This window comes from Dermacentor variabilis, chromosome 4, assembly GCF_050947875.1.
Source record: "Dermacentor variabilis isolate Ectoservices chromosome 4, ASM5094787v1, whole genome shotgun sequence".
In the NCBI taxonomy this organism is placed as follows: Eukaryota; Metazoa; Arthropoda; class Arachnida; order Ixodida; family Ixodidae; genus Dermacentor; species Dermacentor variabilis.
Window position 1 is genome coordinate 40,328,221 of NC_134571.1, and position 12,222 is coordinate 40,340,442.

The 12,222-nt window shown below is 44.7% G+C and overlaps 1 protein-coding gene across 1 annotated transcript; it reads left to right on the forward strand.

The window, feature by feature from the left end:
* Positions 1-477: 477 nt before the first annotated feature.
* Positions 478-12,204, forward strand: LOC142578978 (uncharacterized). The gene is made up of 5 exons (XM_075688735.1): positions 478-632; positions 3,644-3,720; positions 5,100-5,302; positions 6,887-7,168; positions 10,975-12,204. Exons 2-5 carry the CDS (start codon positions 3,645-3,647, stop codon positions 11,149-11,151), a joined length of 738 nt encoding a protein of 245 aa, XP_075544850.1. The 5' UTR covers positions 478-632; position 3,644; the 3' UTR covers positions 11,152-12,204.
* The last annotated feature ends 18 nt before the right edge of the window (positions 12,205-12,222 follow it).

A 12,222-nucleotide genomic window follows, 5' to 3' on the forward strand; every position in this document is an offset into this window, starting at 1 on the left:
CCACAAACCAGCGTTTGTTGCGTCTGCATCTTCTCTTTGTGTAATATTAATAACACTTGAAACTGACTCTCCAAGTAGGCGCGCGCGCGCACGTGACCACGCAGAATGCTCAGATTGGACGGTCCCGTAGCAGAATATCGGTTACCTACGCAGGTGCACTTTAGGTTAATTTTAGGTCAACGTTAATCATATCACGTCGCTCAAGGAACAAGCCACCGCACATATCGCAGAGTCTGCATTCCAGGGTATGCGCACGGCGTGCTTTTTTATCAGTTACCGGAGTGGGCACGTCCACAGGCCTAGCGTTATATACACTCACAGTACACGTTCTTCTATCGTTTGAATTGGTTCGCTCCTCTCTTATCTCACTTCCTGGGGCTATAGGCACTATTGCGAGCATCACAAAGAAGGGACGTGTTCCGATAGAAACCGGTTCAATGACTCTCTGTTTTTTTCTCTCTTTGCATTTAGCTGCGCCCTCGCAGTATTTGCCGACCTCCTCAACTGCGGCTTGTCTTAGTTTCCGACGCTCCCGTCTCGTGTGTCCGGCCGCCCGTACCTGCTTCCCTTGAATTCACCGACCGCACGGAACGCGACACGCAGGAGGCGAGACGCCGGCATCCGCGATAAAGGTGAGTGGCCCATCGCCCGGACAAGGTTGCTGGGACGCCGCCGCTGTGGTTTACCGGGTGGCATGCATGTCTCGCGGATGCGAATTGTCGCCTAATTCCAGAACATCTGCGTGTGGTCCCGTGGCGACATTGCGCTGCCGATCGAGCATGAGGTCGCGCGTTCGAATCCGGCCACGGCGGCTGCGTTTCGGTAGGTGCGAAATGGAAAAAAAAAAAGAAACCCTCGCGTATTCGCATTGACTCTATGACATCGTACGGGTCGACCGGGAAGGACCATCTGTACGATGCGATGGCCACGCCGGTTTTGGCGCAGGTTGCGAATAGCCGCGTTTGCCGAGCGTTGAAATCTCGGTCGCGAAGTGGTGGAAACGGTTGCCGACAGCAGCTCGGGACGAACACTGAGACGCTTCGGAAGCGTACTCGCAGTCTCGTAAAGCTGTTTGTGACTTGGTTTGGTGCGATATGGGCACCCGTTTCGGCGGACTGGAGCACCCCTTGTGCGAGACCTATAACCTAACCTAAATCTTTCGCGCACCATTCACGTGCACCGCTTATGGTGCGGCCGTCGCGTCGTAGTCATAGACACAGATATTTAGGTTTAGGTTCACGTTAAACAACCCCAGGCGGTAAAAAATTAATCCGGAGTCCTGCCCCACTACGGCGGGCCAGTTAATCAGGTCGCGTATTTGGCACGTAGAACCCCAGAACTTGAATTAATGCCACCAGGCAATAACCACGCAGGGAACGGCTTCAGCTAAGTAAAGACGACTGTAAATTTACCCGGTCATGCCTCAACACAATTCGACATGCTCACCTTTGTTTCTGCTCATCCAGAGTTCACTTGCGAAAAAAAAAGCTATCCGAGTAAAAATGTCATTGCTATATATAGTAACGAATTAAATAATAATCGGTTTGCTGAAATATCTACAAGTGGTAAATATGCTCCAGTTTATTGAAAGCACTGCTATAAGCTGCACCTTAGGTTTCCCGCGCTTAAAGCGAAATTCTAGGCATCAAAAAATGATGCCTTGGGCATTACGATGATAAAGACGTTGATGACACAGCGGCAGAGCCAACTCTGGCTCTGTTTCTGTGTCGTTTAAATGTGCGCTCGTCGTTAATCAGCTGATCGTGTGTCGACTTGCCCAAAACATGTGCGCTGCGATCATAACATTTGGCCAACACTTCAGTAGAGGAGCGTTTAATTTGCGCGGCCACTGTGACAGGTGAAATAATAAAAAATAACTTTGTTTTTGAGCTTTCTTGGCGTTTAATACATGTGACACCGGCGTAATTCCTCTCGAACGCCTAGCTTGGTGGCCAAAGAGTGCTTAACCGGATGGCTACGTAGCGGTGTAACATCGCACAGACGAATTATTACACGTAACAGGTGTTCTTGCTCATTTTCTTTCTTTGTTACGTCTGTTCTTCGCGTTCCGTTCCTCCTCAATAGCACGGACACTGTTTTTGCTTCGTATCAAAAGCGTAAGCACGTGATACTGCGCAATGCGAAAGGAGATCTAGAGGCCAGTGGAAGGTATGTAAGGTATCTATGCCTTCACACGTAGACGCTATTGACAGTCGTCGAATTAACGCTGCAGCTATATAGTAAAAGAAGCCCTTACTCACCGAATTCATCATTGAAGCGTTACTGAGAATCGTGTCGGGCACAAACCTTAGTTTGTTCTTAGGCGTTCAAAAAGCCCGGTGGGACGAGGCCCTGTGTTTAGACAACTTCTCTCGCGTAAAATATTTTCTAATCGATTTGTGTTCGGGCTTCCGCCCCTCGCAATTGCGATTGTCTTGGTGACGAGACGATCGCTACAGCGATGGTCATTTGTGGAAGGCAGTTACGTTAGATTAATTTAGTGAATACGCGACTGAACTTCTCCACAGATACTTAAGCTAGTCATTATGTATTTCATGGCCGGGGCCGAAATAATTGACTATCTACCGAAGGAGCTTTTTTTCTTCCTTGCTTCTGTTGTTCCTGGCACAAGAACGTGCTACTAAATTTAGGTATGCGAGCATTTTTTTTTTAATTTGCCCAAATTGAAATATGGCTGCCGCGGCCGAAATCGGGCTCGTGATTCGATACCTCGAGCACAGCAGCGCGATGCCATAGCCCCTGGGTTAGCCATCACAGTGGCTTGGCTGCACCAGTAGGCACCGGTATTCATAAGAAAAACATATTTCTCTCGACATACTTTTTTTTTGCAAGACGTATTTATAAAATTATGAGTGCATCTTTTTTGCAAGGCTTTTAATCAAAATGGTACCAAATGTCAATTATTTTCCATGTGGCTATTTAAAAAGTAGGTGCCTGTTCTTTTCACTAATCTGATTCTGCATTATATTTCCTCATTTTTTTAGGAATATAACTTTTTAGAGCAGATGAGAAAATGCAAATCGTGTGTCACCTTCCGTATTCAAATAACGTGTGGCACGGCTGAGTATGGTAGCGCGATTCAAAGACGGGACAAGAGAAGGCACAAAGGGACACACACAGCGCTATGTGTGTCCCTTTGTGTCTTTTCTTGTCCCGTCTTTGAATCGCGCTACCATACTCCCCTTGAAGATGCATTACCAACAAGCCCACATTGCAACCCTAGTCGGTTCAAATTTGCAAGCTTTAACAAGCCCACACCTGAAGGCAGGGCGAAAGGAGACAAGACACAGATGAATTAGCACTTGTGCTGCGTGTGCCTTCTTTCGCCCTGCCTTTGCGCGCGCACCTGTTGAAACGTGCAAACCTTCACATCGTCGCCAGTATGGAAGGCTCGACTCTTAATATTTTTTTTCCTAGCTGTGATACACCTAGATATAACAAATGCAGTGTCATTCATTTTTCACTTTTTTCGCAGTAAAGGTAGTGCGCAGAGGAGGCGCATTAAATGCGCTTTTGAGTGTTCACGACTGAAACAGTCGCACAATACACATTTGTTAACGAACGTAACCATCGGCATGTGTCACTCTGCTTGAACATTCAACTTGTTTTTTATTGTTTTCAGAATGAAGGTGTGCATCCTTCTTCTCGGCATTGGGGCACTAGCTACAGCAAATGCAAGGAGCCAGGAGGTTGACTGGGGTAGGTATTAATTCGTACGCTAATTCGTCCTTGCACATAACACTGACATTAAGTTCACACCGCGCACCGGTTGCAACAGCTGCCACGTCAACATTTGATTTATTCGAATGAGCAATCCGACCCACACATATTGAGATGAAGGAAAACTCATGGAGAACGGTACGCTGCTTGAAACGAAGTTGATTAGTTCTCGCGTCTTCTTCGGATTAGATATAAACCGCGCTTGTGTCCTTCCGCACTTAGTCGCCAACCATGTTACGTAGTCATGAAAGCGTTAACGTATGTCGCTATACATAAGAGAACAATGGTCCCCGTTTATAGCAGTGGTAATAGCCGTCTGAATGAGTTAATTCATGCATCCATTGCTTCATTTCTTCCCACTTAACTTCATTGGGGGGGGGGGGGGGAGGATAGTGAGATTCTAGTCGGTTTCCTGTTGGAAAGTTGATGCAACAACTAAATAAGGTTGCCAAATTGAGTTTATACATGCCTAATAGTTCTAAATTGTCTCAGAAGTTTGAGTTCCCCGTGAGATTCAGCACTTAGTAATTTATGAGAAAAGAAAATGCACACATCAATAATACTTTTATTGATTCTTAATTGAAAGCTTCCCTACAGCGTTACTTGCTTCTCTATAAACTCATTGTCCATGTTGTATAATTTTTTTTCCACTTAGTCTCTTAAGTGCACGCTGAGCAAATTTCAATGAAAACAAGGAAAAGAAACCACGCAAGTAAAGAAATTACAGCTGTTGACAGTTCCTACGAAATGTCGTCTAAATATAATGAATGGGAGGGGTCAGTGTCCACTTTCATTTCTTCTCAAAATGCATAAAGCCTTTCGTAACCTGGAAACCATAAGCGAGGCAGGAGCTTTATGGAACGTGGTCATAACGGTGCGTTTTGAGGACCGGGCAAAGAAAGAATGCACAAAGGACAGCTTTCAAACATCTTCCTCGAAGTCCCGCCATAAAACAGGTAAGCAAATTGAGAAATTGGATTCAGTTGATACAACGTAGCTAGGCAATTGTGCTAGTGTGCGACGTAATCCGTCCATCATGTAATTTCATTTAGCTCAGAGCCCCCTCGTATAATGCCTTTTCACTAGCGAGTGGTATCATTCTGGTGCGTACTTTTTTTTTTTTTTTGGTGCTGCTGACTTTCTGAATTGTACGCAAGCTGCACTTAGGAGCAATCTTTCGGACTGCACCACTGGAAATTCAGCGCTGTTATGCTTTCGCGAGAGCATCTCTCTGCTTTCGTTGAGCTGCTTAAATCACATTTTGTTACGCATTGACTGTAGAGGATGAATACCTTGACAACAAGCGCGAGAAAGAACTCCAATACATTCGCATGCTGATCATGTTGATTTGCCGGCAGAGGCTCGGTCGCCGAACAGTGCCTACTACGACCGGCACATGGAGGACCTTCTGCACCACAAGCTGGAGAAGTTCAGATCCGTGATGCTCACGGGTTACCCTAGCCTCGGACTATCCGTCATGGACCCGCTCAACATTCCCCCCACCGACATGTCTTCCATCTTCGGAGGGGACGCGTTTCGCTTTCAGCTGCTGCACATTCAGGTAAACCACCGATCAGTCACTGTGCGCGCCGTGCCAAGCATCCAAACGTGAAGCGCTAAAGAAAAAAAAAAAGAGAAAGTTAAAGCTGTACGGCACACAGTGTTTGCCAAATATAAGGGTTTCTCACCTCTGTTCCTTCTCTTTCACTGCGCTGTCGGTACTCATCGTTTCACAATAGGTAAGCGAATGGTTACACCGAGTGCTTAACGAAATGGAGTTCGAAATTCCTTAAACAGGGGGAAGATGGTATAATTAAAGGATCTTCTCTTGAGCGCTTTCATCGCAGTCACACACTTGAAAATGACTCGATGTAGTAATTATACGAACATGCAAATTAGACGCTAACTTTTTAATCAACAGAGGCATGCAGTTCATCCCAGTGGACCATTTGAAGCGTGCCATCTGAGGTGCTGATAACCTTTTCCAGAAATGCAAACAGTTGACGCTGTTAATTTTTGCAGCTTAAATAATTGCGACCGATTTCACGGCCGAAACAGCCGAAGAGCGCAAATGTCAGGTTCATAATAGAAGTTCATGAGTAAGGTGGTCGATTGTGCCTAACAGGGCGAGCATCAAGCAAGTGCAGACTACGCACAGGCAGCCGAGATCACAAAAGGAAGAAATAGATAGACGCCGCGTGGAAGCAGAGACACACTCAGTAATGCAGGACACCTTGAAGATTGCCAAAAATATTTTTTTTTCTGACGTTACGTCCAAAGAACCTTCTCACCATTCCCGGTCAGGCCAACGTTTGACTGTGCATTGCTAAATGTTTAAGTTATTGCCTTAATTCCTGAGCACAAGCTTAGCTGTCTGGAAGCAATTCACATGGCCGCTAAAACGGTAACGCCCACTACGCTCGCAAAGACCTGTCGTCACTTCAACGCACTGCTGCTACGCACAACCAAAAAAAAAACTTTATAAAGTGCAGCTCTGCACTTTCTAAAGCTAAATAAGCCCTTTCGTGCAGCGGCAGACATCTAGACATTTTAGAGAAGCACTGAAACAAAGATTAGCCTCATTTGTACTAACATTAAAGGAAGTCAGCAAGAGTTCAAGTAGCCCAAGCTGCTTTGTGCGTCAAATCGGCTATTTACTTGTCATTTAGCCATGCATTGTTTCGCGAACATATCAGCCAGTTTCTATAGGATGCTGACCATAGATTCCACAAACATGTCTAAGTATGAGTGTCAGCGTTGGCAATTTTTCATTCTCTTGCAATGCTAAGCCACCTGCAACATAATCTTTCGTATCGCCCCGATGCCATATCAAAGGATGAAATGTATCGATTGGGATAATCAACACCTGTTCATTAAATGGATATTTGCCTTTTAGTCTATCTGAGAACTTACAGGCCACTTGATGCGTAGCACCTAGTCCACGTTGCGTTACGGGAAACAACCGCACAGTATTTGTTTTCTCGATATCACGCGAAGAAACCTCTATTGCCAGGATGGCTATATTTTAATTCCAAGCGCACCTAAATGTCAGCATGATTACTTGCTATCAGGGTTCGTTCACTTTGCTAACAATTTTTCTATTTCTACTACTGCGTCTCTTTCTATTTGTACCTATTTCTTACAGGTCCGGAACCTCTCCATGTTCGAAATCACCAACCTAAGAGCGGATACTGAGAATCTGAAAGTTCACCTGACGTTGCAAGTTCCAAGGGTTTCCGGAAGGATGCAGTACTCCGTGGCTGGATCTCTCTATGAGGCTTTCCCCCTTCAAGGAAGCGGCCGTTGCGACCTCGTCTATCATGACGTCATGGTCACCACCACAGCGCGGCTCAGGGAAGCCAACGGGAAGTTCCAGTTCACAAAGTTTGAAGATTCCAATGTTGACTACGCATCTGAAGAAGTGTCGGTAAGCAGGTGGTTTTACTACTGGTCACTACTGCGCATGACCTCTTACCATCGTATTCGCAAACGAGAATTGACTCGATGCCTTCCTTATTGACTCCATGCGATGATGATTAATGGCCTTCCCCTTTCGAAAGACCACCGCGCTGTCTTAACCAGAAATGTTAAGAAAACAAAAAGACAAAGCAGAATTTTTTTCCTGAAAAACCAGATCATTCTTCGCAGTCCAACCTTCCACTATGTTAGCAGCCTTTTCTTTATTAACGGTGGACACAACTGAAGGCGCTAGGTGTCACTGCTGCTGCTAAGAGGAAGCTTTAGGTCGGGACCAACTCCGATGCGGCCTATTCAAATACATGTAAAATGCAAAAGCACTTTCCTGAAATAACCCCTCGACCGATGTTAATTAAATTTGTTGTATTTGAGAGAGGAAGTTAAATTCTAGTGGCTGTTGAAGTGTAATTTCGATTGAGGGCCTGAATTTTATGAAAAGGAATTTCAAAATTTTGAAAGTTTGAGAAGAATGGGACGCACGAAGTTTATAACATTAATAGCTCTACATCAAGAACAAAAATCGTGGTTCTGTAAACGGCATCCATTATATCATTCAAAGCGGACAAATTCGATATGTCAATGTATATATTCAGTGAATTTGCTACGTTGTGTGCAAGCGTTCTGCAAAAGCTGTATTTCCATATTACTCAATTTTTTTAGATTCATGTGTGACGTATCAATTTTGTCCGCTTTAGATGTACTATCAGATTCAATTCAAAGAACTGTGATATCACTTTTTCTTGCTGAATTACAGAGCTGTAAACTTGATAGTTTTGTGCTGAAAATTTTTGATTGTTACCAATCTTTAATAAAAAATTGACGATCTAGATCGAAAATTGGAAAGCAACAGTCACTAGGTTTTTTTTTCTTTTAAATGCGACAAATCTCGTCAAATTTGGTGCAGTGGTTGCCGAGAAAAACGAATTCTCCTTTTACATGTAATTAGATAGGAGCACCCGAGCTAAAGCTTCTTCTTAGGCCAAGTCCTGCTTCTTTAGCTCCGAATGCAGAACAGTGCCGTTCCTCGTTTTGTAGTAGATGCGGCGTTTCAATAACTTTTCTTGTCGCATAATAACTTTTCTTGTCCTGCGATATTGTGAAGCTGTCGCAACTCATGTGCCTTCGAGAAGTTCGAAATTCAAGTCATGTTTATTTTCCTTCATTAAAGCCAAGGCTTGGCCACAGTGTGCAGCAGTATAAACTTGAATATTAGCTACTACAACAGCAGCATACTTTCGGGTGAGCAGAGAGCGAGAAAAAGAAAAGGAAAACGCCGATATACCTAACGGTAATGAGTGGTAGATTCGCTAAAATGTGAATACTCGTACAGTGAAAATACGACAATAAAACAAAAACAAAAGCCAGGCAAAATGAACTGAAGACGAATGCACGAGCTTCACCGAGGAAAAACTGCCTGTGCAAAATGGGAGCACGTTGACAGGTATTATTCACGAAGTCCATTGAAGGAAACCAATTCGGAATCTAGGGCATATTTTTTCGGAGAGTTCATTTGGATGTGGTGAGTAACCTAAATTAAAACATTTTGCGCACTAATGTGTGCGGCAAGTGCTAACGTGCCAATGCTCTATCTAGCGTCTTTTATATTTTGGTACTTTCTCTGTGAACTCCACGATGTCAGTGAGAGTGATCTTTCTGACTTACTCCTGACTTGTAAAGACGGTATAGTGTAAAACCTTATAGCGATTTCACATTCACAATGCGAAGGAAAAAAAAAAGATGAGCGAGGCTAAGTAAATTGAATTTGCTCGCTGATCGGCAAGGAGCGCTACTGATACTCAATTGCCACTTTAGTGAAAAGCCGGTGCCACCATCAACTGTTTATGGTCGAGGGGCAGTGCTACGTGAACGAACGTATGAAAAATGCGGAGGTCTGAAATTTGCGTCGACCATTTCCGATACACTGTGTATGCAACGTTTCCTCTTCCACTGTCGCGTAGTGACGTCTTTCGCAAGTTTTAAATAGCGCAAGCAGAAGACGACGACAAAGAACCACTTACGCACAGGACAAGCGCTGCTCCTGTGTGTATGCGGTCCTTTGTGGTCGTATTTTTTGTGGTTGTTTAAACTCGCAGTATGTAGCACCAACTAGCCACGAGGAGAACACACTTCACTCACCGTATACTGTTGCGCGGACCTCCCGCACATTTTCACTGCGTAAATATATAACTCCTCCTAACAGCAATCCAGGAGAAACACGGAAGAGGAAGGCAGGAGATGGAAATTCAAGACGATGAGCAATAAGAGAACAAGGTGAAATCGGGAGCCGACGTTTCGACAAGTGGACTTGTCTTGTTCAACTTTTTCAGCATATGCGTCGCCCTGAAGAGGACAAGTCCACTTATCGAAACGTTGGCTGCTGCTTTCACCTTGTTCTCGTTTCACACATCCTTCTAACAGCAAGTCTTGCAGTTAAATTTTCGATAGTTTCATTGCTTGAACCGTGATCAATATACTCGTATTAATCGACTAAAATCACGCGCCTCAAATGAGTCAAGCGAAGCGCGCTTAAATTTATCCGCGTATGTTCCAGTGAGTATCTCGAAAAAAATATCAGCTTTTATATCATCAAAGACGTTCTAGTGGCCGTCGACATTTACCTGTTACTCACACGTTTCCTTTTTTTTTCTTTTTTTTTACGTAGCACCATAATGCTACAGCTCCACTACTGCATTCTTAGGAATCTCAGCTCCACAGTTTATATTTAAAGCAAACACGCAATGCTGTATCGTGACATATGTTTGCTGATTTGTATACGTTACGCGCGAAAATTAAGGCGACCAATTCAACGACTAACTCATTCATTGAAGACTATCGAATAACTGAGTTCAAAAGTATGTTTGCTCTAGCTTTATTTATTTATTTATTTATTTATTTATTTGTTTATTTATTTATTTACATTGAGAATGTTGGCAACTTTCGACGCCGGCTTTTCTAAAGCATGTGGTTGTCAAGTAAGTACACATAAATTACAAGAGGAAATGGACATCCAAGCATGCACGCGCACACAATGACAATGACGCGCACTCAATGTCGACGCGCTTGAATCGATGAGCAAAGCAGTGAGACACCTTGTTTAATGTGCACGAATTCTGCACAAGTGGAAGAAAGGTACAAAAAATCACGCAAGAACTCATATGGGAGTTGTCTAAGTACGCGTACGCATTGCGCCCCTTCCTCGTCTCCACGCTGCCCTGTGTCATTATCAATGTTACGAAACTTGATCAGGCCAGTAAAAGCTGCAGAGCTGCAGTGACAAGAACTGCTGCGGACGGCGGCGCAAGGTGAATTGATGACGTTCCGATCATTATAAGCCGTTATTCTTTAACCTTATACGTCTGCGCTGAGCCATTACCAACCGTGATCAACTGTACTCCGGCGGTGGCTGCGCCAAGTGCGGCCGCGTCAGCCTTATCTTGAAAGCGATCTGCGTTGGAGACAGAGTGCGCCGAGTTCTGATAGCTTCGTGTGCGCTGTGTTCTCGCCGCTTAGTTCGCGTTTAAGCGAGAGGCAGCACGAAGGTCAATTCACTCGCTACTGCGGACCCTCTTTTGAAAGCGATCGTGTTTGGTGATAAACGGACGGACGGACGCACGGATGAGTTTCCTCGTTGGGTAGGCATACAAATGTTTACGCATTTAAAAGCTGGAGAACAAAGGTAAACGTTGTTAAACGAAAAAAAGACACTCGTTTTCTTGGAAGACCAGTTCGTACAAGAGGCATGATCAACGCACGCAGGTACAGCAGGGACCTCCAGTGGGATCCGGCGGTGGCCTGGGCTCCCAGGTTGGCAGGGTCCTCTTCTGGACGCTGTCCAGGCAGGCCGCGAGGACGCTACCGTCCAGCTTGCTGCGGTTTCTGAACGACGCCCTCGAGCGTGCTCCGAGGCCAGGCGCCCGCGAAGTGTCACTATGAAACGTTCTGCTCGGCCCTGACGGTGGTCTACAGGCCGGCACGACGTTCATCGCCGAACGTCGAAGCGTGCCTTTTTTTTTTTCCACACACTTGGCATCAGCGGACTTGCTCGCTGCGCTGTTAGCACACCATTGTGATGGATTAACTTAAGCAGCTAGTTTCAAGAGGTGGGAATTAACACAGAGTGAAGCACCACATTCATACTGCCAACATTTCATTTAATCTAAGCTAATCAGTCATTCATAAAAGATCAAAAGGGTCACAGGAAGGTGGAGGTTTGGAGTGACCAACAGTGGACGAACAGTGGACGCCTCAGCCTGGAAGCAGAGACTGGTCTCGGTCAATGCTTGCTTTCTTTTCTTTTTCTTTTTCACACAGATAATTAGGTGGGCACTCAACACTTGCAATGCTCAGTTATTCCATCAGGATTACTCAAAGCCGCCATGTAAAAATTTGCCTTTTTGTTCGCTCCAGCGCAAGACTTGATCTCAGTGCTGTGCTCTCGTAACTCGCAGAAAGTTGAACATTCACTGTATGAATCATAGTCGACTTAGCTAAACAGCGATGATTGGAGGGCGCTGGGAGCAGCCTTCGTCCCGCAGTTTACATGAAAAATGACGGTGATGACTATGATTCGAATTGGAAGTCGCAGGTCCAAGTTCGAATGCAATTCGCATATAAGATCAGCACAGGCAATTCTAGCTTCATATTATATCATTTTCTTTTGTATTACCACAGTGGAGTTCATCACACTAGAACCATAGAACCATGACTTCCTTTTTCGAGGCTTGCTAAAAACTTCGCTGCGCAGCACTCAAACGTTCCAGCGCAAAGCCAAAATTTGAAGATTCTTATTAATTCAAGCCGTCATGCCAAAGAGGCAACCAAGTCATTTTACTTACTTAGTACCTTGTAAGCAAGCTGTTCAGGTTGCACAAACAATTGCGACGGCACTTCAGGGCAAACCGCAATTTAATAATATGCACCCGTTTGGCATCCCATTTCCCACCCACTGTCTTCTAATTTATTTATAATCATGCACAAATCATAATTGAACTAAACACGCTTGTA